The 27,710-nt window shown below is 45.6% G+C and overlaps 1 protein-coding gene across 1 annotated transcript; it reads right to left on the bottom strand.

Moving 5' to 3' along the window:
* Positions 1-344: 344 nt before the first annotated feature.
* Positions 345-27,710, bottom strand: MTMR9 (myotubularin related protein 9). The gene is made up of 10 exons (XM_076332581.1): positions 27,280-27,710; positions 24,197-24,305; positions 23,119-23,244; positions 14,870-15,043; positions 12,633-12,850; positions 10,856-11,017; positions 8,167-8,308; positions 7,364-7,584; positions 5,085-5,236; positions 345-4,360 (listed from the first exon to the last, which is right to left on the bottom strand). Exons 1-10 carry the CDS (start codon positions 27,639-27,641, stop codon positions 4,197-4,199), a joined length of 1,830 nt encoding a protein of 609 aa, XP_076188696.1. The 5' UTR covers positions 27,642-27,710; the 3' UTR covers positions 345-4,196.

Here is a 27,710-nt window from a genome sequence, read left to right as displayed (position 1 = left end):
AGACAACTGCCTGCCTTCCTTTAGAGAGTTCAATACGAGCATAAAAATCTTAGCCAATTGAATTGTTTAGCCATCACGTGCAGAGCTGGTGTCGAAGGACCAAAACCAAGAGAGCAGAGCTCTGCAAGCCATGCACAGACTCGGGGTCTCAACCTTCTCCTTTCCACGCAGCCCTGCAGCACGAACCCCTCTTGGACCATCGCAGCCCGTGTTCAGCTGGGTAGGAAAACATGCAGGAGCTGAAAAGAACCGAAGTTTCAGGCGAGAGCTTACATCCAAGTCACACACACGTCCCTCCAATGGAAAGTGAAGGCACTACTAATAAAGAAGATTCAGCGCTGTAATTAAAGAACTTTTTAGAGTCTTCAAGGTTTTAATTTGAACAGACAATTTCTACTATGTTCTCAACATATCTACAGCAGAGTTTACAGCCGCTTTGTATCCGTTTTTCTCCCCCCAAATGGCTAAGCAATTTGAGCCATGATAGTTTCTTTCAGATTTGTTACCTTTTTTTTTTTTTTGCAATATATTCAACACCACAGCGGCTGGGATTCTGTACACATACAGCATACATCTAACAATAGCACACAACTCCCAGCCCTGTTACTTATTTCATTTTAAAACAAAATCAAGACTGATGCAGCAGCCGAGTCCGATCCGCAATTCCAGATGTTTGAAGTGCACTCATCACTTAAATCTGTACTAGTGAACAGATACATAGCACACATCACACAGTGCTATTCAATGTCACACAGTTACAAAAGAAAAGGGAGCGCTGGTATAGACGTTTTCCCCTCATACAGGAACCTCTACACGATAGCACTTTCCAAGGCTTTAGCAAAGCATACATTAGACGCCAATATGCTGTACAGTGCAATTTAAGTTATACCATATGCAACATGGACAATAGTGCACTTAAACCGGTCGCCACATTCAAGAGTTAGATCAATACAATCAAAATATTGAAGGTACATATTCCCTTATGAAAACTGTGCAAGTTAGTTCCTTTTCCCTTTTTTTTTTTTTTATATTTTGGTAAATGGCAGAGCGTCCGCATTGATTGACCCCAGAGTTTGGGGAAGGGGGCCCTCGGTGTCCAGCTTATTACACAAATAGCTATGTGCAGAAGAGCAGAAGCGAGGGTGTCAGCAAGAGCGTAAGGCAGTGTCAGACTGAAGAGCCGGAGCTGGGCGCTGCCACAGCGCTTACAGCTCAGGAAGAGGCAGGTAACCTGCAAACAGGGTGTCAGTGACTTCATGAGGCAGAGTCCAGCAGACATCCCCCTCTAAGAGGAAGCAAGCCGATCATCAATATTAAATATGTGAATAAATACGGTGGACATGCAGGTAAGCAAAGAACTGGAGCGCTCCTCTGTGTATTACACCAGTAGCCAGCAGACTGGAGCCTGGGAAGCGCTGGGAATGAAAAGGTTAAAAGGGAACGTGCAAGTAGCCCCACACAGAGAGGTGAGTGAACGACACCAAGAGGTCTGTGAACGGTCGTCTCCCAGGAGGGCCTGCAAGGGTCCACACATCTTGTCTCAACTCCATCGCTGTGCAACACCTTGCAGGACCGCTCCAGGTCACGTCTCATGAAGGTGATTATCTGCAGGTTAACTTAAGCCTCCAGCTCCTGCTGTTTGCACTGACTACAGGGTGATGCACGGCAGAGGAATCGGGGAAGAAACCGCTGTGGCTGCTCAGAACGACACTAGCATTTTCCCATGAAGGCTGTGATCCGCTCTACCGCTAAGCCGAGGCGAGCACACAGCGCTTGGGTGTGGATTCAGTCCCGATACATAAGTCGAAGATGAAATGCCAGCTCAGAGAGAATTTTCTGCCTTTTGTTAGCTGTCACAGCTGGTTACCCAATTTCCTCAGACGCCCGCAGCTTGCATGAGAGACTAGAGCAGCCAGGCAATTAGATCAAAAAAAACCCCTCTTTGCTTCTCTATTATTTAGCTCAATATATAATTACTATGTTAGGAAATTGCATAACCTTTAAGTGTGTTTTATGTATAGTCTATTATGGGGAAAACAGTGCCTTCTGAATCCTTCCCATCTGGCTAGCGAGACCGTATTTCAGATGTACGGGAACAGTCCAAATTCTGAGTTGGATAGGGATACGCCATCCAGGCAGGTGCAGATCCCATAGACATAATTTTAAAGGGTGAGCAATGATTTTAAGGGCTTACGTTTGCGGTATACCCAGAAGGTAGCTCCAGAAGCCAGCGTTTGGAGGCGGGAGGAAGGCACGGCCAACTTGGGCCTCCCCTGTGAGGCAGTACAGATCGCCAGCCGCCCCGAGAGGCACTCCCTACGTCAGACTTGATTTTAGTGAACAAGACTGTTGCTCTCCAAACCTAAGAAGAAATTGGTAAGGGTGAATTATTCTTCTGCCTTAAGTGAACAACGGTTTAAAAGGGATCTTTTTATTTTTTTAAGCCAGATGACTTTAGGACTAAGTTTAGGTTAGTCAAGAACACCACAATTAAGGAAGTAAGGACTGAAGCAAAAGGCATTAAGGTAGCACTTAATCACTATCACATAATTTTATGTAGCTTCCTTGGTTATAGAAATTTTCTCAGAACATATTTAGTGGTTACATGATTTTTGCAGAAGATTAGTCTCCAGATACTTCTATGACAACTAAAGGTCCTGCATTTTCACATGTATCTATCTTCATGTGAAGTGGCTTTTAAATAAAGGCAGCTTCATTCCAAAAGAGCATGAAGCGTCACAGAAGCTCAACAGTTTCCAGAGGTCAACACTGACCTAACGCAGCTCCGTTCATTTCAGTAGAAACAGGCTAACAGCAAGCACTTTTTAAGATAGTCCCAGCCACATGCGCCGTTGTTAATTCAAGTCTGCTCAGTCATGTACAGCTACCAATGGAATCAAGCTGAACAAGTGTCTAGGTGAGTTGATATTTCAGACCCACTCTTATCTGTCTTTTTAAAGGAGAAAAAAAAAATCTCTAGCAAAAGCTCTGGTTTTATAAAAGCAGACTGCAGTCACAGAAACACAAAGATCAGCTACAAAATACAAAGTTACTTGGAAAAAAGCTTATCCCTAAAGTCTTTAAGCAGTTTTAGCAGCTACAAATGACCTAACCTATTAGCATTTTTGTCGTGTGACGGCCTCTTAATCTGCAGCAGCTACCTGACATGTTAAGATCACCTTAACTCCCAACTTCTGCTTTTGACGTTTCACAAAATGTGTAAGTAAGAGCACGAGAGGAAAAAGCGCACCAGGTGGAGCAGAAGTGTTTTGTTGAGCTGTAGATAAAGCGCTGCTCTTGTGCCCTAGCAATGCTGTGAACCTGTTCAAGTGTACAAAACCAGCCAGTGCAGTCTGAAGTTTCAAGAGGGCAGCGTGAAGGACAGCTCTGAGCCACCGTTTTTGCAAGCGCACACCTCCGCCAACTACTTAACCTTTTTGTTTTCCAGGTAAAATAAAACAGTTTGTTATTCCTTAGGAGGTATTTGTCCATGAGGGACAATTCCACCTGAAGGTCATGGCTTAAACATTAGCAGCAGAATCCTTACTTCAGTTCTGTATTGCACTGAAATTTCTTGCTCTGGTTTGGTATTCAACTTACTGCTCCCAAGACAATGCTTAACACAAAAAAACCAAGTGTTAGATGTGAAGGCTACTGAGAGTATCATATAGACTGGCAGAACCTGTAGTTAGGTTATACCATTTTCTAGTTTTTCTAGGAAACTAAAGAACTAAGCTGCCTTCCTTACTCTTGGAGAGAAAAGGTGCTTTCAGACAAAATGCCTTTACCTATCTATACATAACTTTGTATTTTAATCCTGCCGAGTGTTTAGAGAGTTCAACAAAACCAGAAAAAGTCCAAAATAAATTGGAAACATCCTGTCTCTTGGCCCATCCTGGTCATCCATACAGTTGGGTAGAGGTAAGAGTTCCCGCTTCTGCTGCCACTGACGCAATTTCGAGACAGAAAAGCTGCCAAGAGAGGACACTACGCCCAGTTGTGTATGTCTTCTGTAAACAAAACAAAAATCCCTCCCAAGAAGCAGGGAGGTATATAGTGTGAAGTGAAGGTTTCAGCAGTGGGAGGACTGAGGGTCAGCTGTACCCAGAGGGCTCTGCAATACATGCACGTTCCATGTTTAGTCTTTAACGTAAAGGGGACCGGGAAGGAAAGACCTGAGGCAAAGCCCTGCCAGCTCACAGGTTCTCCTGCATCCTATCATCTGTTTCCATCTCTGCTAGCTGCCTCCTCAATGCATTAACCTTTGCCTGAAGTTCCTTGTTGTATTTTATAATGTTGATCATCTCTTCATGGGCTTCGTCTAAGAACTTGGAAGGCCTGTTCCACCGAAGAAAGACACCTGAAAGTCCAGAGACAGCACGAGTCAGTAGGGTTTCTTGTTACAGGGAGGAAACGTTATTCATATCCCATCAGCTCTCAAGTAATGGGCATACAGTCTATGCATTTTTTTCCTTATCCTCCCCCCTAAATAGCGTTTAGAAATACTGACCCTCCTCTCCAAGTTCACCATTCTATTAAACAAGGTTAATAAAGGAAGAAATGAGGCGTTTTCATTCCTTTTCTCATATACTGGTCAGACCAATCCATATTCGGTCTCCACCCTGCCATGACAGCCTGCTTGCTTCACTGTAATTAACTCTTCAGCGTACACGGGACGGAGAAGGTTTCTGCAGCAGGGAGCCTACTGCACACAGATTATCCTGGCCAGCATGGCCACTAATGGAGAAAGGGACGTCTTGGTTGATGCAGAACAAAAGCCTGAGGCCTGCAGAACATCTATAGATTAGGCTGTATCGCTGCAGAAATACTGCGCCAGGAGGTTAAACGGTACTAGTAAGGCTCCCTGGCAAAGAGTAGCATGTCACCAAACCTTAGAAGGAGAAAGCACTATGCCTCTGGGGATGGCACATGCCAAAAATAACAGATTTCAAAGGGAAGGAGATCACCATCAGCTGAGACAGACGAAGCACGGAGCAGAGACAACAAGAGCGAACCCTTAAGAAGCTTCACGAGTAGCCACAAAATATATATAGCCTGTAACAGAAAAAGCAAGCCTGGCTTACCTTCCCAGAGCTGCAGGCTCTGCGGGGCAACGGAGGGCCAGATGACAAGGCTGTTGGCCTCAAAAAGAGGATTCTGGAATTTGCTCAGCTCTTCAGACCGGTTCACCCAGGACCACAGGGACATAGTCTTTTGCGGCAGCTTCAGTTTAGACCTAACAAACCCATAGGAACAAGTCAGCTTTCACTTTTATACTGTAAAGACTCGTTTTGTTTTGTCAGAACCCCGCAGACTGGAATGCCACAAGCTTCCCCATGTGCTACTAGCCCAGACAATTCAGGCTAATCCCTTCAATACCTCTCACCAACACGGCGCAGGGTGTACACCTAAAGCAAGTTACTCAACCTGGACGATTACAGTTAGTTTTGAAGAAAAATGGGGAAATAACATTTATAAGTTGGGTGGAAGCTAGCTGCCTTCTGTCCAGATGAAGAATCAGTCACCTCCCCAAAATTGGTTCGACCGCCAGGTTTTGAAAGGGATTGAACTCCCGTGTTAAGACAGAGCTGGGAGGTGTGGTAGGTCTGCATCAAGGAAGGATCGTAGTGCAATTCTCGGAGCGCATTAAAGCGGTGTTATTGCTGGGCTCGCGCAATGGGCACGTCTGATCAGGTCCCTCTGGTGGCAGGAAGCATCAGGGCACAGAGAAAGCAGTGCTGTTTTCCTGGGTCAAACCCACCTCCAGGAGTTACACAGGGGTCTCTGTCCCTTAGATTCTGGCAAACCTCATTCTGCTTGCACAGCAAATTGAACTGCCACTCAGGCAGGAGATTTGCCATCCCTGTGAATGCTTCAGACAGCACAAGCTTAACAACAGGCTGCAAACATTTTCTGTGCTCACAGGCTGACGCGTTCAGATGTGACAGGCAGGTTATTACATGTAACATTCAATACTCTTTCAAATTTCATCTTACTGGTTTCAAGTCTAACTTGGTTTTGCAGGTGACCAGTTCAGCAGCCCTGCAGAAGACAGAAGAGTCTCTTCTAAGCAAAGATTACTTTTAGGGCAGAGAGGTTTATAGCAAGCTTTAAATTGCCTTCTTTCTGTAGTATCGGTTCTATTTTTCCCTTCTGCTCATTCAGTGCTCTTCAGTTAAGCAGGAGAGCATCAGACATGGTCTTACTGGAGTCAGGAGTCCCGAGAACAGAACTGCCAAGTTCAAAACAGGAATCCAAACCTCTCTGGCAGCTGCCATCTGCCGTGGGAGGCTCTAGTCCTCTCCTCCAGGGCTCCACCCTGTTTACTATTCCCACAGCCCTACTCAGGGCATGCCTGGAGCTGCCCCACTGGTACAGCACAGCATCTAACCCAGGCTAGGATTCAGAAGCTAGGCGCTGGTCTGCTCAAGTACCTTAAACGCCACAAGCCTGTAAGCAAGCTCAGCACAGGCCTATCATTCCCTGACAAGGTAGACTCCAGCAGAATGCAGTCCTGGCTGCTTCCTTTCAAAGTTGCACGAGCGTCCATCTGAGAGCTCGTAACATTCGCTCAAAGCCTCATCCAGCGCAGATTGCCAGTTCACATTTCTCCAAGTCACAGGTTACAGCTGGAGGGATTTTTTTGGTCTTTCTGTTGAAGTTGTACTAGTGCATGGCCAAAAAGACCTCAAACCGAGTCATGATGCTCGTAGCCAAGCAAGCAAAAGCTTTTGCCCATGCTGTAACTGTGAGGCGGATCCTTCTGAAAGAACCTCTTCCATGTTTTCCACTTTCAGCAGTTAGTGGATGATGCAAAGCCCAAAGCCTTCCTTTCCTGGGGGCGTCGGGACCACCAGGCTACAGAGTCATGTTCCTCCCTGACAGCTAAGGTAAGAACCAGACTTTCCAGCTTTGGCCTCGGACTGCCTTGACCTTCTCCTCCAGGCCTGCATGGGCAAGTTTGCTTCCCACAGCTATGACTCACGTCATTGTTGAACTCTAGCTGTTTGTTCTTTTATGGAAAGAGTTTCTGTGTAAGAGACTATATAAACTGGCGATGGGTGGAGATTTTAAGGCCACGCAGGAAACAGAAAAGACAGTCTAAGGTATTAGCTTGGACTTGGAGAAGACGAATTCAACTCCCTGACCAAGCCACAAATTGCTTTAGTCACAATATCCCACTTGTAAGAGGGACAAGCTCCCTAACATTGCAGCAGACTACATAAAGGCAACAAGAGGAGCTCACCTGTGCTAGGGGAGACCACACAAGCACCCTCACCCTTTTTCAAACCAAGAGACTTTTTTTTGTTGTTCAGACGCAGCCTGATATTTAAAGGGTTCAAAGCAAGCAGCCTTCACCAACCTTTCATTTTCGTTGTTTCCCAGGAAAGTCCCAAACTGTGAAGCGTAAGCATGTTCAAAGAGCATGATGAGGAACTGTTCGTTGAATTCAAAAGAGCAAGGGAACTGACGAAGGATTTGCCACACACAGTCCAAAAAGAGGAGAAACACTGGGGCCTCCCATTTCTGCTTGCTATTTGAATAGGCTGATTGGGCACAGCGCTGCTGAAAAGGGTGACCAGCCTATACACAAGAACCAGAGAGAGCATCACACACAGATTAATGGGATGTGAGTACATGTAGCAAAAAGACTTCAGAGCTAGTTCTGTCCATGCAACTATGCTCTTACTACTCTTTTCTACAACCGTAATTTCATCAAGCATCCAGTAACAAATTGCTAGCAGCCATGACCAACTTTGCTGCCTTTTCCAGGCTACGTAAATAGCACTGTATTTGATCAGAGAATTTTACCAAGAACAAACTGGCGTAGGTGCACCAAAGGGCCAGGCTGAGGATATTAGCTGCAAGAGTACAAAGACTAGAACTCTTTTGTGGTTTAGTCTGACCACTGTTCTCTGAAGAGATGTTCACTCTGAGCGCTCAAAACAGGCAGTTCCCCAAAATCACAACCAACCATGAGAGGCAGAGGCCCCATGGAGTGCCAGAGGTAGAAATGACTCGGTTAATGATGTTGCTTTTAGGACAAAGGCCATTCACACTAAGCAGGGCTGCGACAAGGCCCAACCCGTTCACTGCCTCTCAGGCTATTTCTCAATACAACTGTCACTGGAGTACATTCCCATTTTGTCTGTAGGCATTTCTTACCTGCAGCCACTCCCTCACAACAAGAGATTCAAAGCCACGTATGGTCCTGCACCTTGGATCCAAGATAATCTGTGCCAGAGAAGTTACCTGGAGTGTCGAATCAGTTCCTTCGGTCCCATGGACTAACACTGATGCACCTTCCCTGTGAAGGAAAAAGGTAGAAAGGAATAAGAGTGTGAACGAGCAGAACATATCCCAAGGACGTACGCATCCCAACAGATGTCAACGCATCCCAAGGACACCAGTGTTGCTACCCTGACAATGCTGAGGTTTTGCTGGCTCTTTATCCCTTCTTCCCTCCCATAAGCTTACTCCCCGCCCCGCATAGAAGCGTACCACTTTCTCTGCCCGGATCCTCACCAACACTAACTAGAGCTCTGCATCACTTCAGGCTTAGTTTCTTGCGAAGCATTCTGGAAATCCAGAACCTTTGCCATGTTGACCGAAGGTGATCAGTGAAATCTCTTTTGTGGTTCTCACTATTTTGAATTGGTACCCCTTTGAGTTATAGCATGGAAACGCATCTCAAAATTTGCTTGTCATTTATTGTTTTGCTAAGTTCTCTGAAATCTTCCCACAAGCACTGCAATGAAGTCATATCATCCCCCCAGATGCTCTGCAAAACAATACTACGAGATTCTTGCTCAAACCTGGGCTTAATTGTATTTGGGCCTCAGTTGGGGTTTACTGCAAGAAAAGTAAGCCAATAAGCCAGCTCAGGAGAAAGAAAGAAATGGCAGAGCTTGGCCTCCACAAAGGCAGAAGAGTTAGTGTGCTGAGCAAGGAAGCTTGCCAAAGAGCCGAGCACAAAGTCTTCTCAGTGACCAGCCAGCACAAGTGAATCAGCAGAACAACGTGAGGAGCAGAGGGAGCTCGGAGTCGGGGCAGGAAGGTTTTGCACGTTGCTAGGGGCCCACGTGCTTGTCGCTCCCCACACTCCAGTGGGAACTGTCCAGGACAGCTCATTCCCTCCCCTCTTCCTCCATCCTAGGCTGCGTTTGGATACAATATCAGAATCTCATCCAGGTGCTCCTGAGGGAAGGTCTGGGTGGTATTAAATGGCATTTATTCCCCTTACTCTTCCCAAACCTTGACCCAATGTCTCGCTTCTGCCAACATCCTTACACCCAGAAAGGAAATTAACTGCAGGTTGTATTGCTTTCTGTGCAGAGACCCAACCTACGCAGCAAAGCGTAAGGAAGATCGATCTACCAAGCCAGTGACCCTGCACGCATTACTTGCTTTTTGAAGTGAAAAGCATAAAAATCTATACCTTGAACATTGCAACATCTTTGACTACAGTCCTATGTCTGAAACAATCCCAGCCCCTCTACAGTACAGATAACCTCCAAATACTCTCTCCCTCCCCCCCAGGCAGTGGCAGATAAAGAAGCTGCTTAACAGCCAAGCACAATTGCAAAGGCTAACTGCCAGCCTGTGCGCTCGCACACCAGGATAAGGCTATTTTCCCCCTTCATCTTTCAGGCCCCAGACCTTTCAGATGCTGCAAGGTCTGTCCCAGCCGTTCCCTCCCCGCGGCCAATATAACTGAACCATCCTTGTCAGCTCAGCTATGATCTCCAGGCTCCGAGTGAGGCAGGCCAGGCGCCAATGCTGAGCTGGCCTGCCACAGCTCCAGGTAAACAGAAAAAGCAAAGCCGAGGTTAAAAGTGATGAAATTGTCCACTGTCCCAACAAGCCAGAAGAGTTTCGTCACCAATCTTTCTCATTATACACATGCGGGAAAGAATTACAGATAAAACTATCGATCAAGAGCAATCCTTTTCTGGCACAGTCAATAACTAAACAGGCACCGTCAGTGCTTTTAAAAAGCACAGCAGCTCGTATTTTAATGCATTAATGCTGTTTTACCAATGAAACTGCATTTCAGCCTACTTGTGTATCTGCATAACACATTCCCTAGCTGGTATGAAAAGCTAGGTTTTCCCTGAGTTTTGAGAAGGGCTTTCCCCTCTCAGAGCCACAAAGAAATCACATTTAGACCTCTGCATTTGGTCTTACAAACCCTGGCACCTGACAGCTAGCTTTTGCTAGCTCCAGCCTGAGGTCTGAAGACATTTTGAGGACAAGTAAGCCAAGTCAGCACTATTTATTAAAGAAATGTCAGGTTAAAAGAGGTCACAAGCACTTGTAAGGCATGAACAGCATTGCTTAGATGGAACTATGGGGATAAAAATTTCAAGAGGAAAAAGCACTGGACCAATTCCTGGGGAAAGCAAGGAAATACCATTGTTTTAATCTCTAGAAGCGAGGTGGGGTATTGGAAAAAACTTTCAGCTAAAAAAAAGGACTTTTTTTAAAAAGACTCCGTGTTCTCACTTTACTGGGCTACCAAACAGCATTTCAGATGGGCACATTCTAACCCTAAACCTTCAAAAAACCTAACTAAATTAGATTGGTTGCATCAGGCATCAGAATATACCTTAACCAGACGATCTAATACCTATAGTTAGTCAAGATTTCCTCCCTCAGGCTGGTACTTCTAAAAATGCAAGCATGATTTACTGGAGGAACATTCCTTAACCGTGACAAAACAGTATCTTGCATGGGTACAAGCAAGCCAGTTCACGGTGGCCTGTTACTAATACTTAAAGTGGAAATAGAGATATTTAACAAGCAATCTGTAACCAGTAAATAAGAGACTCCAGGCTTTCAGGAAAAGATTTACCTATCAATACACTGAGCAGCGAGACAAGCCGCAGTTAGTATCTCCTTGATATGAGTCAGCCAGTTGGAAGCTTCCAGTTTACTGAGCCAGCGGTCCATATTGTGCGACTGGTCATTACAAGCTTCCACAAGTTTGATGAGGCTTTCCTGCAGAATATTAAACCTTCGGGAAAAGCAAAATATTATTGAAAACATAAGCAGTAACACAGCAACCAGGACAACAGGCTTACAGAAATACACGGATCTCAAAATAAGAGCACTACAATTCATATGCAGTTATTTCAAAAAGTATGACCCCGTAGAAGTCATGTCTCCTCATTCAGCAAACCTGTGTTCCCTGGGAATCCCAAGCCATGGCTAACTGCCAGCAGAATACCACTCTTTGGACATAAGTAGTCTCCTCCTTCTCAAAACAAATTGCTTCGTAAGGCCTTACAACAGTACAGCCTTCTCCTTATCTTACCCGAACTCTGTGTGTGTTCTGCTGTATCTTACATTTTCCATGGAAAATGTGTTTCAGTAGCTTCACTCCCATTACCAGATACAAATGCGATTGCAACCTGGCATGGACATTAGCAAGTGTCAGCCAAGCTTCAAGTGCCGCACCTTCCTTCTCTGTACTACACCAGACGTTTTGGGGGAGTTTTAACCTGTAGAGCTGCAACAGCAACCCGAAAGCCATCCATCACAAGGACACAACGCCACTGCAACACAGAAAGTTTTAAACTAGACTCAACTTCTTGACGTAGAACCACACTAAGATTAGTTTGGCTAATTTCTTAAGAATGTAAGAAAACGGAGGGGGGGAAAATGGAATACATTCTGTATCACTTCTGCAGTTGTTGCAGTACGTCCTCAAGCCCTGGAAAGCTGGTGTTCAGCACGCAGCTGGTAAAACCAGATGCTTCTCTGGTCTTGTTTCACGCTATGCCTTCCAGGGGCACCAAACTACTGACGGATCAAACGCCACTTAACGCCGATTCCAGCGTGTGCTCAGGTGTAACAGAGGATGCAGCTAGCAGACCAGAACTCAGAAAAGCTGACAAAGCCAAATAATAATAGCATGAGATATTTAGTCTTTATATGTTGTGGCTTATTCGTTCCCCTCTATCTGATGCTTATGTCCACCTGTAAAATAATCAACATCAAATTTGAAGCCCACAAAACTTTTAGAAGCAAAACCAAATAGTTCAAAGCAATGGCCAGGAAATTCCTTATATTAGCTCCTCAAGAGCTGGCCTATACAGCGATGAGGGGAGCGACTGCTTTCCAATAGTAACGTTACTGCATGCCCACGTAGAAGGGTTCCCCAAAACTAAGGCTAAAGAGCAGTTGAACAACATTGGACCAAAAGTCTATTTAACTTAGTAACTTGTCTCCAAATAACCAAACAATATTAGATGTCCAGAGAAAAGTACTGGATAAGAGGAGTGCGACTGTCACGGTTCAAATCCCCACCTGCAGAAGTTTTCTGGCAAGGGGCTTGCTCATTCCTGTGCACTACTGCAAAGGGGAACACAGGAAGGCTGGAGTGCAGCTACAGATGGTCCGAGAAAGAGATGGCACAGGGAGATTGCCTGATGTCTGAAACCTGCAGCAGGTTGTTCAGAACAAGGAACCGAACACAGCTTTCCAAAGCCAAGTAACTTCCTCTTGACAGGAACCAGGGTACACGGCCATTTCTTACAGAAGCAAATACTTTATGAAGCTATTATTGGTTCTGCCAATGCAACCCCACAAAGCCGAGCACAGAGGAGAGCCTGCGTGGTTTCACCCACCTCTCAATACATTTGTGAATCCTCCTCCACTGGGGATAGTGCGCTTCTTGTTCAAAGCCCCCTCCTTTGGCCCTGGCCTGCTGGGCAACATTCAAGGACCTCGTATCAATGATGTAGCCACGCTTGCCAGGCCGTAGCGTGGCGTTAATAAGCTTCTCGTCTTCTTTACACCGTCGCCCATTCGTACCCGTAAGAGGCTGGCTACTTCGCATCATGACCTGCGAGGACAAATAACCGTGAATTAGGCACTGGAAATGGAGAGACTTAAGATTGAAAGCCACCGATCACTTGAGCTCCAAGACAAGAATTGGAAGTTTAAACTCGCTATGCAAAGGACACCCCTCCACTAGAGGATTTCTTAGGGGTCTGTAAACACAGACTGCAGACTGATGCATTAGGTCACTGGGTCTCAACACCAGGCACTGAGAACGGCTCTCTAGAGAAGTGTGCCGCTGAAATTCACACAGGGTACTCATATTTTCCATGAAAACTCAGGTCATTTTAAGAATGCTTACAGGAGTGACAGAACTCAACCGTAAAAAGCTTCCTCTATCAGTTCAGGGGTGAAATTCAAGTGAGGCCCTCCTGGATCTCCAGCTCTTCTCTGTGGAGTTGCACCAGCAAGCGCAGCTCTCACCCCACCGCACCTCCCTACTTCCATCTGCTTCACGTTCGATCCACCACGTTTGGACACAAACGTCCCTATCTGCACAGCCTGATGCACATAAATGTCTCTTTAGTTCTTCCTACAGCTGCTGTTCTCCCTCACCCTGAACCCTTCGCAGTTCTTTTAAGTGCAACCCCTTGAAGGGACTGAATTCATTTCAAAAACAAACTAGAAATCCTTGAATTGAGCAATCGTTTGGCAGGCTACTTTTTAAATTACAGACATCATCTTAGAGGCTTTATCCCTTTAATTATTCCTGTAGTACCATCTTTGTGAGCCATTGAACTGGCTTCCTGCTGATGGCTCCTTTATAAACCAACATTTTCAGGATTGTCATCTTTAAGGCCTCTTTCCAACTCTGTTTTTAAAACACTCAAGTCATTCATGTGTTAAAGATGCCTATTAGGTACAGTTTTATCCAGTGGCTAGACTAATAAACCTTAGCTCCACAGATTTATTAGCTGAGATTTCTCTTTAGCAAATGCCTTTCAATTCAGAAAGCATCCCAGCAGCTCAAGTGATAACTAAAGCACGAGGGCAGCCAGGCAGCAACCCCAACCACGCTCGAGAACTCAGTCAGGAGAGCAACGTGACAGACAGCATTACTGTCACAAGTTCAAGCACTCCGAGCCAAATGCTGTTATATTCCTCACACTTGAAACATGCACAATTCGGAGAGATAATTGAACAAATCTTCCTTCAACGGTTTTCATTCAAGCTGAGAAAAAGCAGAAAGCACGACGGTTACAAAGTTGGTGGATGGCTGATTTTAAAGCAAAACAAAAAACCCCAAAAGTACTACTACGTCAGACTAGACTGCCTCTAATTCAGGGCTTACAAATCTTGGCAACGGGAGGTGAGAACACATTAGAGCATTTGACTCAGAAGCCTGGATCAAGTTCACAAGCTGCAGGTTGGACATCCCAACATGCTCAGAACTGGTTACATCAGCAAGAGATACAAAGAATTACTCAACAATTTTATAAAGTGCATTTCTTAATTACAGCTTATCAGTCAGTCAATTAGATTTTGGCTTGTCAAGAAGTGGTAAAGTCTGCGCAACTGCAAGAATTTGCTACTCCTGAAATATGTTATACCGACAGGCTCGGAGAACAGATTGTTCTGATCGCTCGTTCGACAGTTACACAGCAGAAGCGACGCTGGCTCTGGGAACACTTGCTGTCATCATGACTGTTACGAAGGAGACAGCCCACCACCCGGAGACAGGACAATGTGGTTTCTGCCATCCTTTCAGCATGAAGCCTCTTGGCAGACAAAGCAAGTAAGGGTGCCAGCGGTGGCTTTACAAGTCTCATCTTGCTCTTACAGCTGTGAGCAAGCTCATGCCACATACGCTCCCAAACGAGCAGATTAATAGCTATTTCTAGGATGGAGATTACTCATTCCATCACCCAGAACCAGTTTCACGGCATACACTTAATCAGTTGGAAAATAAAAGGAGCGAACATCTCATGAACTGTCTTAAGTCTAAAGCACAAGTAGTTTTTTCATTAAATGAACAGATTCACACGCTTCCTTCAGGTACAACCATTACTCAAATGCAGCTTACCATCCCATTCTTCTTATGATAATAGCTGAGGACTGGGAAGCGACTGCCATGGCGAAACATGGCAACTTTCCGAAGCGCTTCATCATCGATGGATTTGGGGACGACGACAACCGGAGGGTAGGAGGGACAGACAGAGAATTCCTTATTGATGCAGCTTAGACGCCATTCATCTGTCTGAAAAAAATCAGAACATATAGGCTTTGGGTCAGAAAACAGATTGCTGCTGTTACAGCATTACATACTAGGGAAGAGGAACTTCCATGTCCAGGATAAAGCACCCACAGAGTAATATTGGTGATCTATTCCATTTGCACCACAGATGGAAGCTCAGTTGTCACATAATCACTTTCGTTCATCCAGGAATCTGGACCCCCTGTAACAGCATAACTACACTAATCGGTCAGATCAAATCCAGCACCGTATCTTGTCTCCAACAAAAACATGGCAAAAGAAATGCTATTCAAGAACAAACAAGCCTGGCCACTCTCTGCAGTGCGCTCCTCATCCCCTACCTCTCAGGTGGTGTATTACAGATATTAGAAGGTATGTCCCTGCCTAGTCCTTTTGGTATCCATTTATAGGTCTGTTGACCGATTATTTTTTTCCCCCCACACCTCTTGATGCTGCCTGCAATCATAGTATCTTCTTGCCAGCAGCTCCCAGAAGCTCATTACCCAGCGTGCAGATAAAGCTGGTAAGCAATGGAAGAAGTTATCAGGTGACTCTGGTTCTTGAGGTGCAGGACTTGTTGAACAACGGTTCCCCGTCTGGTTTATCCATACCCTCAACAAACAGCAGGAAATAAACCCACGTGGTCAGAAACGGGTGACTGTGGCTTGTAAGTATTTCACAGACACAGCAGACAGCACGTCTGCAGTACACACTACAGCATGACCTACTGCATTTGCAGGTAGCTTCAGTCTCAAAGGAAATAAGAGCATGGTATGTCTCTCTCTCGGGGAGACCCTGGAACAGAAACGTATTCCTACGTCAACAGTTTTAGAGGAAAAAAGGTTGATTTAGATGCAGGTAACACAGGCTCAAACCTCTATCTGTGCCGAGAGCAGAGTTAGTAACGCCGTCCACAAGACAAAGGTGGCCAAGAAAGGCAAGAATGTCCATCAGCTCCAGACAATGAAGCTGCTTTGAGGTTAAAATTGCAATTTAACATTTCCAGCTTGGTTCTTTTCTGTGGGCTCTGCTTTACGTAAAGCACTACAGCTCTTCCTCCAAAAGCACCTCCTGGAACCAGGACAGCATCTAAACACAAGGTCTCATCGTGAACTCCCGTTATATAATTTTTCAGCTTCCAACAGCCAAGCACTTGTGAAAGACGTGCTGAACATTGGCACCCTGCACCCTCGCAGGCACCTGGCATGAGAAGTCAGGCCACCTGATACCCAGGGTCAGACACAGGACCTGGCTCCATCTCAGGCAAAAGCAAAAGGTCAACGAGCAGCCTCACTGACGAGAAGCCCTCACTTACTGAAGCCCAGGCTGGAAGAGCTGACACCGCCCTAACTGCGGCCTCGGACCAGCCCAGCCTTCAGGGAGGGCTTGCTGCTTCTGGGCTGGTACCACACCACCGCCTGCTGCATTAAGGACACCATCTGGGTACATCCAATAGCCATGAGGCGTATATTTTCCCCAGGGGCACGTAGCACACAGCAGAACCTTGCCTAAAGTTTGGCAGGGAACTGAACTCACGGTCCTCGATAGCAGGACGGTGGCTTGGCTGGGCTGCATCTTCAGTCATTGCACACTTATCCTGTATTCCTTATGGCCAACAAAACCTGCTGGCAGAAGCCTTGGTGAGGAAAATGACCCAGAAGCCTCTACAACATGTTTTGATTTTAACAGCAGCACTAAATTCCTAAAAGTAGCAGCAGAATAGCAGTCAAATTTGCCTGTAAAAGCTCCAGACACAAAGAAATTAAAATGTAATATAAAAACCTTTTGAAGGGGAACAGGCAGCTGCTATCAAGGGTTGTTTTTTTTAATTTTTTTTTTTTGCTTTATTTCCTATGCACTGACTGACATAGATGTAAGAAAGCAAACAAGACCTTAAGTAACTCCTCAGCTGGTGTTTTCAGTACAGACTGGGAAGCATTTGTGTGCCACCGCAGCACGCAGAGACCTCGTACAGATGCCACAAAAACTCTCCGCTCGTTTGTGCTCAAAGAAAGCTTCAGCTAGACAAAAAGGTAGGGGGATAAAGCAGGTATCACAGGAAGTAAGAGAAGAGCATGACAGTTAAATTATGCAGTAACAGAATACACAAAAAAACCCCACGTCAATTCAGGAAGGTTGGTTTACCATGCATTAATTACACAGCTCTGATCAGAAGTAGGTCTCTTTTCCTCTTTCCTTTCTTCCAGAGGCTTACTACCTCTTGCCTTACACCTCCTGACTGGTACCTGGACATATAAATGGCTCACTGGTCCGACGGAAACTAGGAGCGATTTAGAAAGGTTTTCTGGCAATCAAGTCTTTCCATCAGATGACCAAGCTGAACTGAGTCACAGCACTACTTCACCACCAGTAGATCCAAGGCACGGGATGTGTGGCGTAGGAGACAGCAAAATTGTCCCTTTTGGTGGCAGCCTAAGAAAAAGATGCTGGGAAAAAGGTACAACGTTGTGTGTATCGCCATCGTCAAGACCAGCAATTGCTACCTGTGTTCAGTAGCCTACCCGGACAGTCTTGCACCAGCCCTATCGTAAGCTTATTTCATTATTCATTAGCCTCAAAACAGCTTCTCTGAACATCTACATTTTATAAAGAGCAGAGGTTCTCCCAGACGCAAAGTTAAATTGCCTCCGGCAATCACGTCATAGGTGGAGATGAAAAGTTCTGGATCACATAAGGGAGGCCAGCTGGTCACAGCTTATGCTTTCAGTGCAACAACAACGATATTTTTTTATAGCTTTTTGGAGTCTTTATGTTAAATTACAGCATATTTCATACGATGGTGTGCAATTTGTTTACAATGAAAAAAATATGCATGGATGTAGAATAGAACTGATAGATACCGTACTGCCACATAGGATGTGGAGAGGGCAAAATCAGAACTCCATGGTATGCTTTTTTGAGAGACTGGCTGTCACTGATATCACCAGTATGAAAAGGAATGGAAGAGTATCAACCTGATTTATCTCCCACTTTGGTAATTTAACTCTGCCCATAACCTCCTCTCCTCTCTATTTATAACACGAGACAGAGGATACTGTTATGTCATCCAGTTATAATTTACTGTTACATGGGAAGGAGGAGGAGCGTGGCAGCAGGTAGCACCATTTGTCTTCTGCAGCACAGCTACTTCTGCAGAGATCCAGTTAACCGCTGCGGTGCCAGCTTCAGACTGCTAAAATATACTCCGGCATGAATCAGATGACAGTAAAACCCCACAGTGCAAGTCTCTTCCCGGCTTTTGCTTGGGGTATGTCTGCAGTTTGGAAGAAAAAAATTGCCGTTACTAACTGGAAGAGCGAGGTAACAGCAGTTCAACTACGTGCAGCAGTAGATGCAGATACGGGAAGCAGTAAGGACTGCAGCGAAAGAGAAGAGGTGGACCTCGTCTTCAGACATCACCAGAAAAGTATGCTGCATGAAACTCAGAGAAAGTACAAAGTTCACATTTTGCTTCTCCCAGCAAGAGATCTGTACTTCAAGGAATCAGAAAAAGTTAATTCCAGTTAAGGTTAGAAGCAGCAAAGGATTGGGGGCTGAGCAGAAAGGAGAGAGGACTCCAAAGAAAAAAAAAAAGTAGTCAGAAATATTTTCTTAAACACAGTGCAGGATTAACTCTTACATTTCTACTTTTCTTGTCCTAGTACTTGCTTAGAGATACTGATTTTCAAATGTTACTGAAAGGCTAAAACAACAGTTACTCTTCCTCCTAAAACTTATAATTGCTAGGAGAGGTCGTTTTCCACAAGAGTGTGAAACAATTCAAGCTCTACTAATAAGCCTCAAAAGAAAAGTCAGGAAACCAGCATGGACCTTGAAGGATCCTGCAAAGCAGCAATGACAGAGGCCGTTCCCATGGAAGAGGCAGAAGACAACAAGCCCTGTTAGCAACAGATTGTGCGTGGACAAGAAGCGTAACAACAGATGCAGGCAAAGATTGATGCTTCTCTGATAAGAGCAGAATATGGGCTATCCACACCGTTGCAAACTGAACCCAAAACCAGAAAATTCAGCTTTTTTTTTTTTAAGAAGCTCCAGTACAGAAGATAAAGCACCTGTCCAGAATCCTGAGCTCTTTCCTACAACAAAATGGAAGGAAAAAAAAGAGAATGAAGAGGGGTGTTGGACTAGATGACCTTTAAAGGTCCCTTCCAACCCAAACTATTCTATCATTCTATAAGAAAGTGGATTTTGTGGCAATGAAATACTTTCATATTAATTATACTGTTAGTGTACAAACTTCTCAGGGTCTTTTCGCTTAACTTTAAGAAGAGACTGAATTTCCAGAGTTAGTTTGTAGTATCCTGCTGTTGTAGAATTTGGCAGAAGAGAAACCTCTCTACTCTGATCTATTAGCTCTTCTCTGACTCTTCAGAGAAAAATATGAAACCCCTTGCATATACTTTTAATTCCATTCAGCCGCTTGCTACTTATGCAGTAGTACAGTGAAGAACACAAGGTTTTTTTACACACATTTCACCTGACATACCTATAACCAATCCAGATCTCAGGTACTACCCAGCGCTTCAAGCAAAAACACAACATACACAACCAAAAGCTGGATGAGCAAACATTAACTATCCTGTGCATCTTTTACTCCATTCATATATTTGCCTATAGTATCTTTCCAAGTCTCACCTCGCAGTACAGCGATTTGGAGCCTGCAGGCACTGTGGAGCTTTTACTGTGACTTTTAGTGAAACGTTGAGCTGATTCCTTCATATAGAATCATAGAATCATTGAGGTTGGAAAAGACCTCTAAGATCATCGAGTCCAACCGTCAACCCAACACCACCATGCCCACTAAACCATGTCCCTAAGCGCCTCATCTACTCGTCTTTTAAATACCTCCAGGGATGGTGACTCAACCACTGCCCTGGGCAGCCTGGTCCAATGTTTCACCACTCTTTCAGTAAAGACATTTTTCCTCACGTCCAATCTAAACCTCCCCTGGCACAACTTGAGGCCATTTCCTCTCGTCCTATCGCTTGTTCCTTGGGAGAAGAGACCGACCCCCACCTCGCTACAACCTCCTTTCAGGGAGTTGTAGAGAGCGATGAGGTCTCCCCTCAGCCTCCTTTTCTCCAGGCTAAACAACCCCAGTTCCCTCAGCCGCTCCTCATCAGACTTGTTCTCCAGACCCCTCACCAGCCTCGTTGCCCTTCTCTGGACACGCTCCAGCACCTCGACGTCCTTCTTGGAGTGAGGGGCCCAAAACTGAACACAGTATTCGAGGTGCGGCCTCACCAGTGCCGAGTACAGGGGCACGATCACTTCCCTACTCCTGCTGGCCACACTATTTCTGATCCAGGACAGGATGCCATTGGCCTTCTTGGCCGCCTGGGCACACTGCCGGCTCATGTTCAGCCGGCTGTCGACCAACACCCCCAGGTCCTTTTCCGCCAGGCAGCTTTCCAGCCACTCTTCCCCAAGCCTGTAGCGCTGCATGGGGTTGTTGTGGCCGAAGTGCAGGACCCAATATGACTTAATTCTCAGCTGAACTACTCCTGTCGATATGCTGGGTTTATCAGAACGGCAGGTCACGGAAAGACACTTGACAAAAGCCCTGCTGACCTGTGCTGTAGGTTATTCCCAAGAAAATAAACGGGTAGCGCACACGCCAACAGCCGTCAGCACGTGACAGCCCACTGAAACGTAATTCCTCCAATTTCTTTAGATGAAATGAAGTCATTTGCCTTAACAGTTCTTCCCTTAACACCTCCATGGACTAAATGCAAGAATGCTGTGATAGTATAGCAGCCTCCCTAATCCCGGAGCTGAGCTGCAGAGGTAGAGGGCTCGGGTGTTTGCTATCAAATTCTAGGGGCAATGCTAGATGACACTTTGTCAGATCAATGCAATGGAGTGAAATCACACAGGGGGTATGCGCGTTGGGAGAAAAACACATTTGGCACAACGTATGCCAAGATAAGCAGATAAATTATTATTATTATACAGTATAATACCATATCAAACTTTTTTTGATCTTAACTTTTATAGCTTTACTTTGCCGTTATAGAATGGGTCAGAGTTAAAACAACTCTCCTGTAGCAGACAAATGTGGAATTAAAACATTACTAGAGCTGCAGTGGGGATGAAATGCAGTTTCTGACAAGTTGTTACCATATTGGGGAAGGTAAGGCATGACAGATCCAGATGGATGACTTAACGGAGAGGGAGGTAACCTTCTGAATTCCACTCATTTGACTTATTGGAGGAAAAAAGAAAACCAGCCATTTACTTGTTCTAGCCTGTCACATAAGAAAGTTTAACTATGGAACAAGAAATATTTGGTCACCAATATATTTATCTATTGTTCGGGAAATGTGAGTCATTTGAACATGGCTCTTGCCACCATTTCATTAAAAAGGAGTTACATCTGAAGTTTTGGGTTAAAAGCCAAGAATTAACCAACAGCTGTTAGGCATGCATATTTTAAAGAAATGAATTATTGCCCTTGAAACGTAGCACTATAAAATAATTAGGTTTTTAAATGTAAGCCTTCCAAGAAGCATATGTTCAGAAAGCCAAGAGATCCACAAATAAGCTATCAGTGCACTTTCAAACCTCTGAAAGAAAAAAAGCAGCTTATCAATGGATTCATGTTAGCACCTGCATCTGCGTGCTGGTAAACGCAACCATCGGAAGCGATTCGATCCCTGAAATCTAAAAAGGATTTCAGCTACACATAGAAAGCAAAACGTGAACAGAAGCAGAACCATCTCCTGCAATCCTTCCTTGAGCTCCGAGGGATTTCCTTCTGCTGCCTTCAATCCTGCTCTCACACATCCTCCCTTCTCGCCAGACAGCACTTTAGCTTCTTGCCTTTTGATTCTCATTGAAATGCCTGCAAGCTTCCTCTGCTGAGCTGGGAAAGCATCTGCTGCTTTGCCTCCAAACAGGAGAACACTCTGATCACGTGTTTGACCTGCCCAGCTGAAATTAAAATCAAAACTGTGGTGCTAGTTATTACAACAGGTCAGTTTGGATGTCTTTTGACAGCAGATGAAGACAGGACATGTGAGAGTACTCCAATTATGAGACAAAAATAGAAAGATCCCTGAACTCCTTTAATTTTCTAGTGATTTCGTCGCATGAATCTGGTCAAGCTAATCACATTAATTCAATTTAGTCATAAACAGGGAGTGATAAATGCTGCAGACAAGCTGGGTTGCAGATAAAAGAAAACAACATCAATGTTCTTTGATGCTGTACTAGTGGATGTGGTCTCAGAAACCTAAGATGATGCAGCAAGTGCACATATTTAATGGGAAACAAAGACTTGGAACACAGAGATGCTAACCCAAGGCACAATTAAAACAGGCAGCCTCCTGCAACCGAGCCAGTTCCCGCTGTATCAAATTCAGCACCCTAACATGAAGTTTGAACAACGGATACAACAGGCAATGCCACAAGAACATCCTACCTATCCTACAGGTACTGAAGTAATAGGTACATTTACTCACAGCACCTGGGAGAATACAACTGGAAGCGCCCTGCTGTCTAAACGCTCCCAGTATTTCCCCAGCATGAACTAGAGCTAAGAGTATTTCAAACTGGGCATCTGTAACTACTGTCATCTTCCCAGAGAGCCATCAAATCCTTAGCAGTATTTTTAAAAAAAAAAACAAACAAAAACCAGCCTCGTTTCAATTAAGGGGTTGACAAAGATTCACCCCACTCCACTTCAGATGCAAAGTTAAGTGGAACAAACCCAGGCCAAAGGTCTTGCATTTGTCCTTACAATAAGGAGGGCCATCCCTAAAGGACAAAAACATTTCCTACCTTCATGTCCTCCCAGGTAACTTTGAAATAGGCCTCAGAACTCCATTTGTAGAAGGTGAAACACAAGCGCTAAATAGGAATATTTAGCACATAAACAGAAACGCCTGATGTTTAGAGAGTGACTATTTGAACAACACTCACTTTCCACCCAGGCACCGGACAGCTATTTTTACCAACCAGGATTTCCAGTCCAGACGCTACTGGGTGAAATACTTCACAAGCTACTTGCACACGTATTTCCCAGTGCCCGCACAAATCCTTAAGGTCCAACTTACCACTGAGCTGAGGAGCTCAAATTCTTGGTCAGGCAGAAAAGAGCGCCAGCCATCTTCAACGATTTCAAACATGGGCCGGTAGAAGAAGGGATACATGAGAGTGACAGAATCCAAGGTGGAAAGCGCCTGTGTAGGCGAGAGAAATAAACAGCTACTTAATTCATTCAAACTGCTATTTTATTGGAAAAAAACCCAACAACATATGGCAAATAGCGTTTTCCTCTAATATTGCACCAGGGGAGGTTTAGGTTGGATGTGAGGAAAAATGTCTTTACTGAAAGAGTGGTGAAACATTGGACCAGGCTGCCCAGGGAAGTGGTGGAGTCCCCATCCCTGGAGGTATTTAAAAGACGTGTAGATGAGGCGCTTAGGGACATGGTTTAGTGGGTGGTGGTGTTGGGTTGACGGTTGGACTCGATGATCTTAGAGGTCTTTTCCGACCTTAATGATTCTATGATTCTATTGGTGATGCAAACTTAAGCCACCCAAAAGTACACAGCCATTAAGCTTGAAATACTAAGTTACCTGCAGGGTAGTTTAACGTACATAAAACACAGTGGCACAAAACAAAAGCAGATGATAACAGACAATCTAACTGCAGCTGGGGACTTGTACGCAGAGTATCATTTCTGCAGGCAGAAATAGGTAGGCATTAGGTAGGCATTCTACCTAACAGCGCACCAAAGGATGAGAAGGATGCACACTGAAGAGGTATAACTAACAGGATACATCCTACATGGCGTTTACCTGGTTACTAACAGAGCTGAAACTCAGGAAAGTCACTTAATGTTGTTGAGACACGTGAAACTCAGTGTGATTTGGTTTTGCCTCTTCATGCTCCAGCATAATGAAGCTCAGCTTCATTTTCCCAAATGCTATGGCAAGATATTTGGTCAAGAAAAGTCTGTTGCTGCAAGCAACAAACAATATTTTAACAATTGGAAGGAAATACCCCACCGTTCTCATTTGCCTTCCAGAACATCAATGAAAACCTTCCTAACTGGAAACAAAGCTGTTAAGGTTGAGGTCGGATCAAGATCTGAGAACGTAGGTGTTACTTATCATTATGAATTCTTACCTCGATAGAGCTAGCGATGTTCAAACACTCCTCCATTCCAGGTATATCCAGCTGAATAATTCGCAGATCTTTGCATTTTATGATGATGGTGCCCAATGAGCCCACAAACCTACAGCAAGACATGAAGAAAGAGTCTCTTAAGAAGAGGGCCTTCTAAGGTACGATGAGGTATTACAGCTCTTCCCACAACATATTCCTACAAGACAAAATTCCATTAGTAGAAATTTGTCTGCAATATCATCTTTCAAAAAACAAAAACAAAACCAACTCTTTATTTGGTATTTGCAAGTTGTGGCCCACCTTTTTTTTAGTTCCATCCTTGTGACACGGCAGTGGGTGGAAGTATAAGTACTAAGAGACAAAGAGAAGGTTTTCCTCCCAGCTTTTCTTTAAAACATGAAAGAGAAAAGGTGCGTTCAGGTATTTTCTGATGGTACTGGAAGCTTCAGCTGGAAGTTTCCAGTTTCATTGAAGTAATGCATTGAAACTTTGAGGATTGCTAAAAAAAACCCCACCACATCTGAGTTTAATTTAGTTTTTAAAATAACATTTCGGTCTGGCTACATTACACTCCCTTGCCTTTAACAAGAAAGTTTGGTTTCCGACACCTGCAGTGCCACGGAGCTACGTGCTCCGCAGACCTGAGAGAAGTTAAGGTCTTACCACCGCTGGCTGCAACCCGAGCCAGCCCAGAGAAAGCTCTCCGCTACAAAACAAGCACAGCTCACAGACGCCCTCTCCAGACTTCCAGTACCTGAAAGAAGGACGATGCCTGAACAGAAACCGAGCGTTTCCTTTACGTTCACCAGCCCCTAGTGCTCACAGGAACCATGTGGGTTGCAGTTCACAAAGCAGCGAGCTAAGGAAAAGCAGCTGAGTCTCCTCGAACGCCACAGGAGTGCTTGCAGCAGCCGAGGGCGACGCAAGAAGCCGAAGCAGGCGAGACCTGAAGGACCAAGTTCCAGTCCCTCGTGGCCTCACCCTCGGTTAGGCCACGCACAAGGGCAGAGCTGCACAGGCTCCAAGAGGAGACCTGTTGCTAAGCATTGGGTTGCTTCACCTGTGCCACAAAGGGTGCCTGTAATTTATTTTAGAACTATTATTACGGCTGAAAGGTCATCATCTATTTCTTCCGTGCAGACAAAGGTTAACAGGCAGAACCAATTCTAATTTGGGTAGTGCTGAAGGAAGAACTACAGGCGTTTTGACAGAAGAGTTCCGCAGCTCCAGCGGAGCCAGCCCGCGCGTCGTTTGCCCTCGCTGCAGTGCTATTTCACAGATCCCCGGCGTAGTGACCCAGAGCAGCTGCAACGCGTCACCGGGGCCGTGCTTCCTTTCCGCGTTTCTTTAAGCAAAAAGACCACAGGAGATCACCAGAGACCGTTCCACATCTCAGCGGACCCGACAGGTCATATTTAAGTTGCTTAAAAAGCTACAAAAATTTAAGCAGCGGTTTGACGACCGTCTGATAATTAGGTAAAACGCTGTTTTGTACAGAAGAGCCTCATGTCATGAAAGCAGGAGAAGACATTTTAAGAACCTGGCACAGCGTCACAGTTGTTGTGCACTAACAGCCTGAAGTAGTGCCAAACTGGACCTTCTTACGACCTTTATTGATTTGAGAGTCTTGTTATTCCATCCCCTCCAGCACCGAGAAGATACTCTTAGCCTTTCACGTGGCAAAGTCTCATTGCAGTTACAATCACACAAAGCTACTCTCGGGGAGGGAGAGAGACCTCCTCCTAGAAACCAGGGCTGGCAATAAGGGCTGCGAGTTATCTGCAGACGTAGCTAACTCCATTATAAATCACATACTGAGCTAGCAACGCGCTACTCCCTCACCGTAACTTAAAACATTCCTTGCTCATTTGGTGTTAGTTTACCTTATAACGGCAACTAAGCTCAAAAAAAAAAAAAGATAAAAGAAAGAAAAGCTTGCCCACAATAATTTTCAAAACGGAGCTACGGCTGGTTTGGTACAAGCAGCGAGGAGGACGAGGCCAAGCCACCCTGATGACTGAGCAGTGCTACAGGGGAACAGATTTCCTGAGGCTTCCACCACTCTGCTCCTCTCCACCCTCAGGCCAAGATGCAGCGTTTCTCGGAAACGCTCAGAGAAACCGGGAACAAACTTAATCAGCGCCCAGTACTTCACCCATTCTCAGATTCTGAGGCAATCTGGTATTTTTAATTGCTGCTGCTTGATTTTTTTTTTTCCCCCCCTCCAGTCTTGCTGGCAGAAAGGAAATCTGTTCTTCCAGATTTCCTTAAGAGGCAAGGAAAACAAGGGACTGACTTTGTAATTAACAAAAGAAAAAAATAGGCTATGGCGAGCGAAGTGGAAAAAGGACCAAGGTGAGGAAGCAGAAGACAATGACCAGGTGAGGTGGGACTGCCGCTCAACGAGGGAAGCGCGATGGGGCAACGGTACACGCAAAGCGGACAGAAGCGATGGGAAGGAGATTAATCTCTGCAGTCCCGGCAACAAAAGGGGATGGGCAAGAATAAAATGGGAGTGCTGCAGCTACAACTCAGCTTTCCCAGGTCGTTCCCACAAGGAGCATGCTGTCAGAAGTGTTGCTGGATTCCCGTAAGCAGCTGGAGGAGGAAGGGGACGATCGTGTCGAGCAGTGGGAGACTGATCCGGGGCTGAGAAAGTCCAGAGTCCGCTGCTGCCGTCAGTTTTGCTGGGTGACCGAAGGCAAATCACTCCATCAGTGCCTCGGCTTCCACCTCCGTTGAACGGTGGTGGGGACGCATCCTTTACGGAGCGTTACCGATGAAATCCACCCAACGATTAACACAGACTACTGCTGACAGAGGTGTTCAAACATAAAAATTCCAACTCGATATACGACCAAAAGAAATAATCTTAAGATGCAACAGTCAAATATCAATATCCAAACAGAACGGGCGTCAACCCGCCCTCGCCAATATCCTGCCCCGTGCTCTGACTGTCCTTTCCCCTCTCCGGACCCGGAGCTGAGAGAGCCGAGGCGCGCGGGCCAGCCTCGACAACGGCTTTTCAACCCACGAGACACAAGCAACTAGGTGCGGGTCGGCAGGGAAATTAAGAGGCATACCTTTTTTCAATAGAATCGATGTTGGAGTGCAGCAGCCACAGCTCCTCAGCGTTGTCTTGACGCCGTGAAGAAAAAATGAGGTGATGGCCGGTCAAACAGAGAGTCCCCTCCACGGCCAGGTAGAAAGGGCGGTGCAGGACGACGTTGTCCGCCCGAGGGGTCTTGATCAGCTCGGCGAACTCCATGCTTGCTAGCAAAGGGAACGGGCCCGGGGAGGCCTTGGCCGCAAACACTTGCTGGGGAAACAAGAGGCAGCCTGGGCAAGGCCAAGCGGGACGGGATGGAGGAGCTGGGACGACCTGGGGATGGCCCACAGCCGGCGGGCAGCCCTGTACGATGCCCCTGAAGGCAGGCTGGGGCATAACCCAAGGGGCGGCCCGGTCTCCCGGCACGCCGGAGAAAGCCAGCCCGGTCCCGGGGAGGGGCGGGGG

This window comes from Aptenodytes patagonicus, chromosome 3, assembly GCF_965638725.1.
Source record: "Aptenodytes patagonicus chromosome 3, bAptPat1.pri.cur, whole genome shotgun sequence".
Lineage (NCBI taxonomy): Eukaryota > Metazoa > Chordata > Aves > Sphenisciformes > Spheniscidae > Aptenodytes > Aptenodytes patagonicus.
Note: the sequence above shows the minus strand (reverse complement) of the source record. Positions and strands in the feature narration are given on the sequence as shown.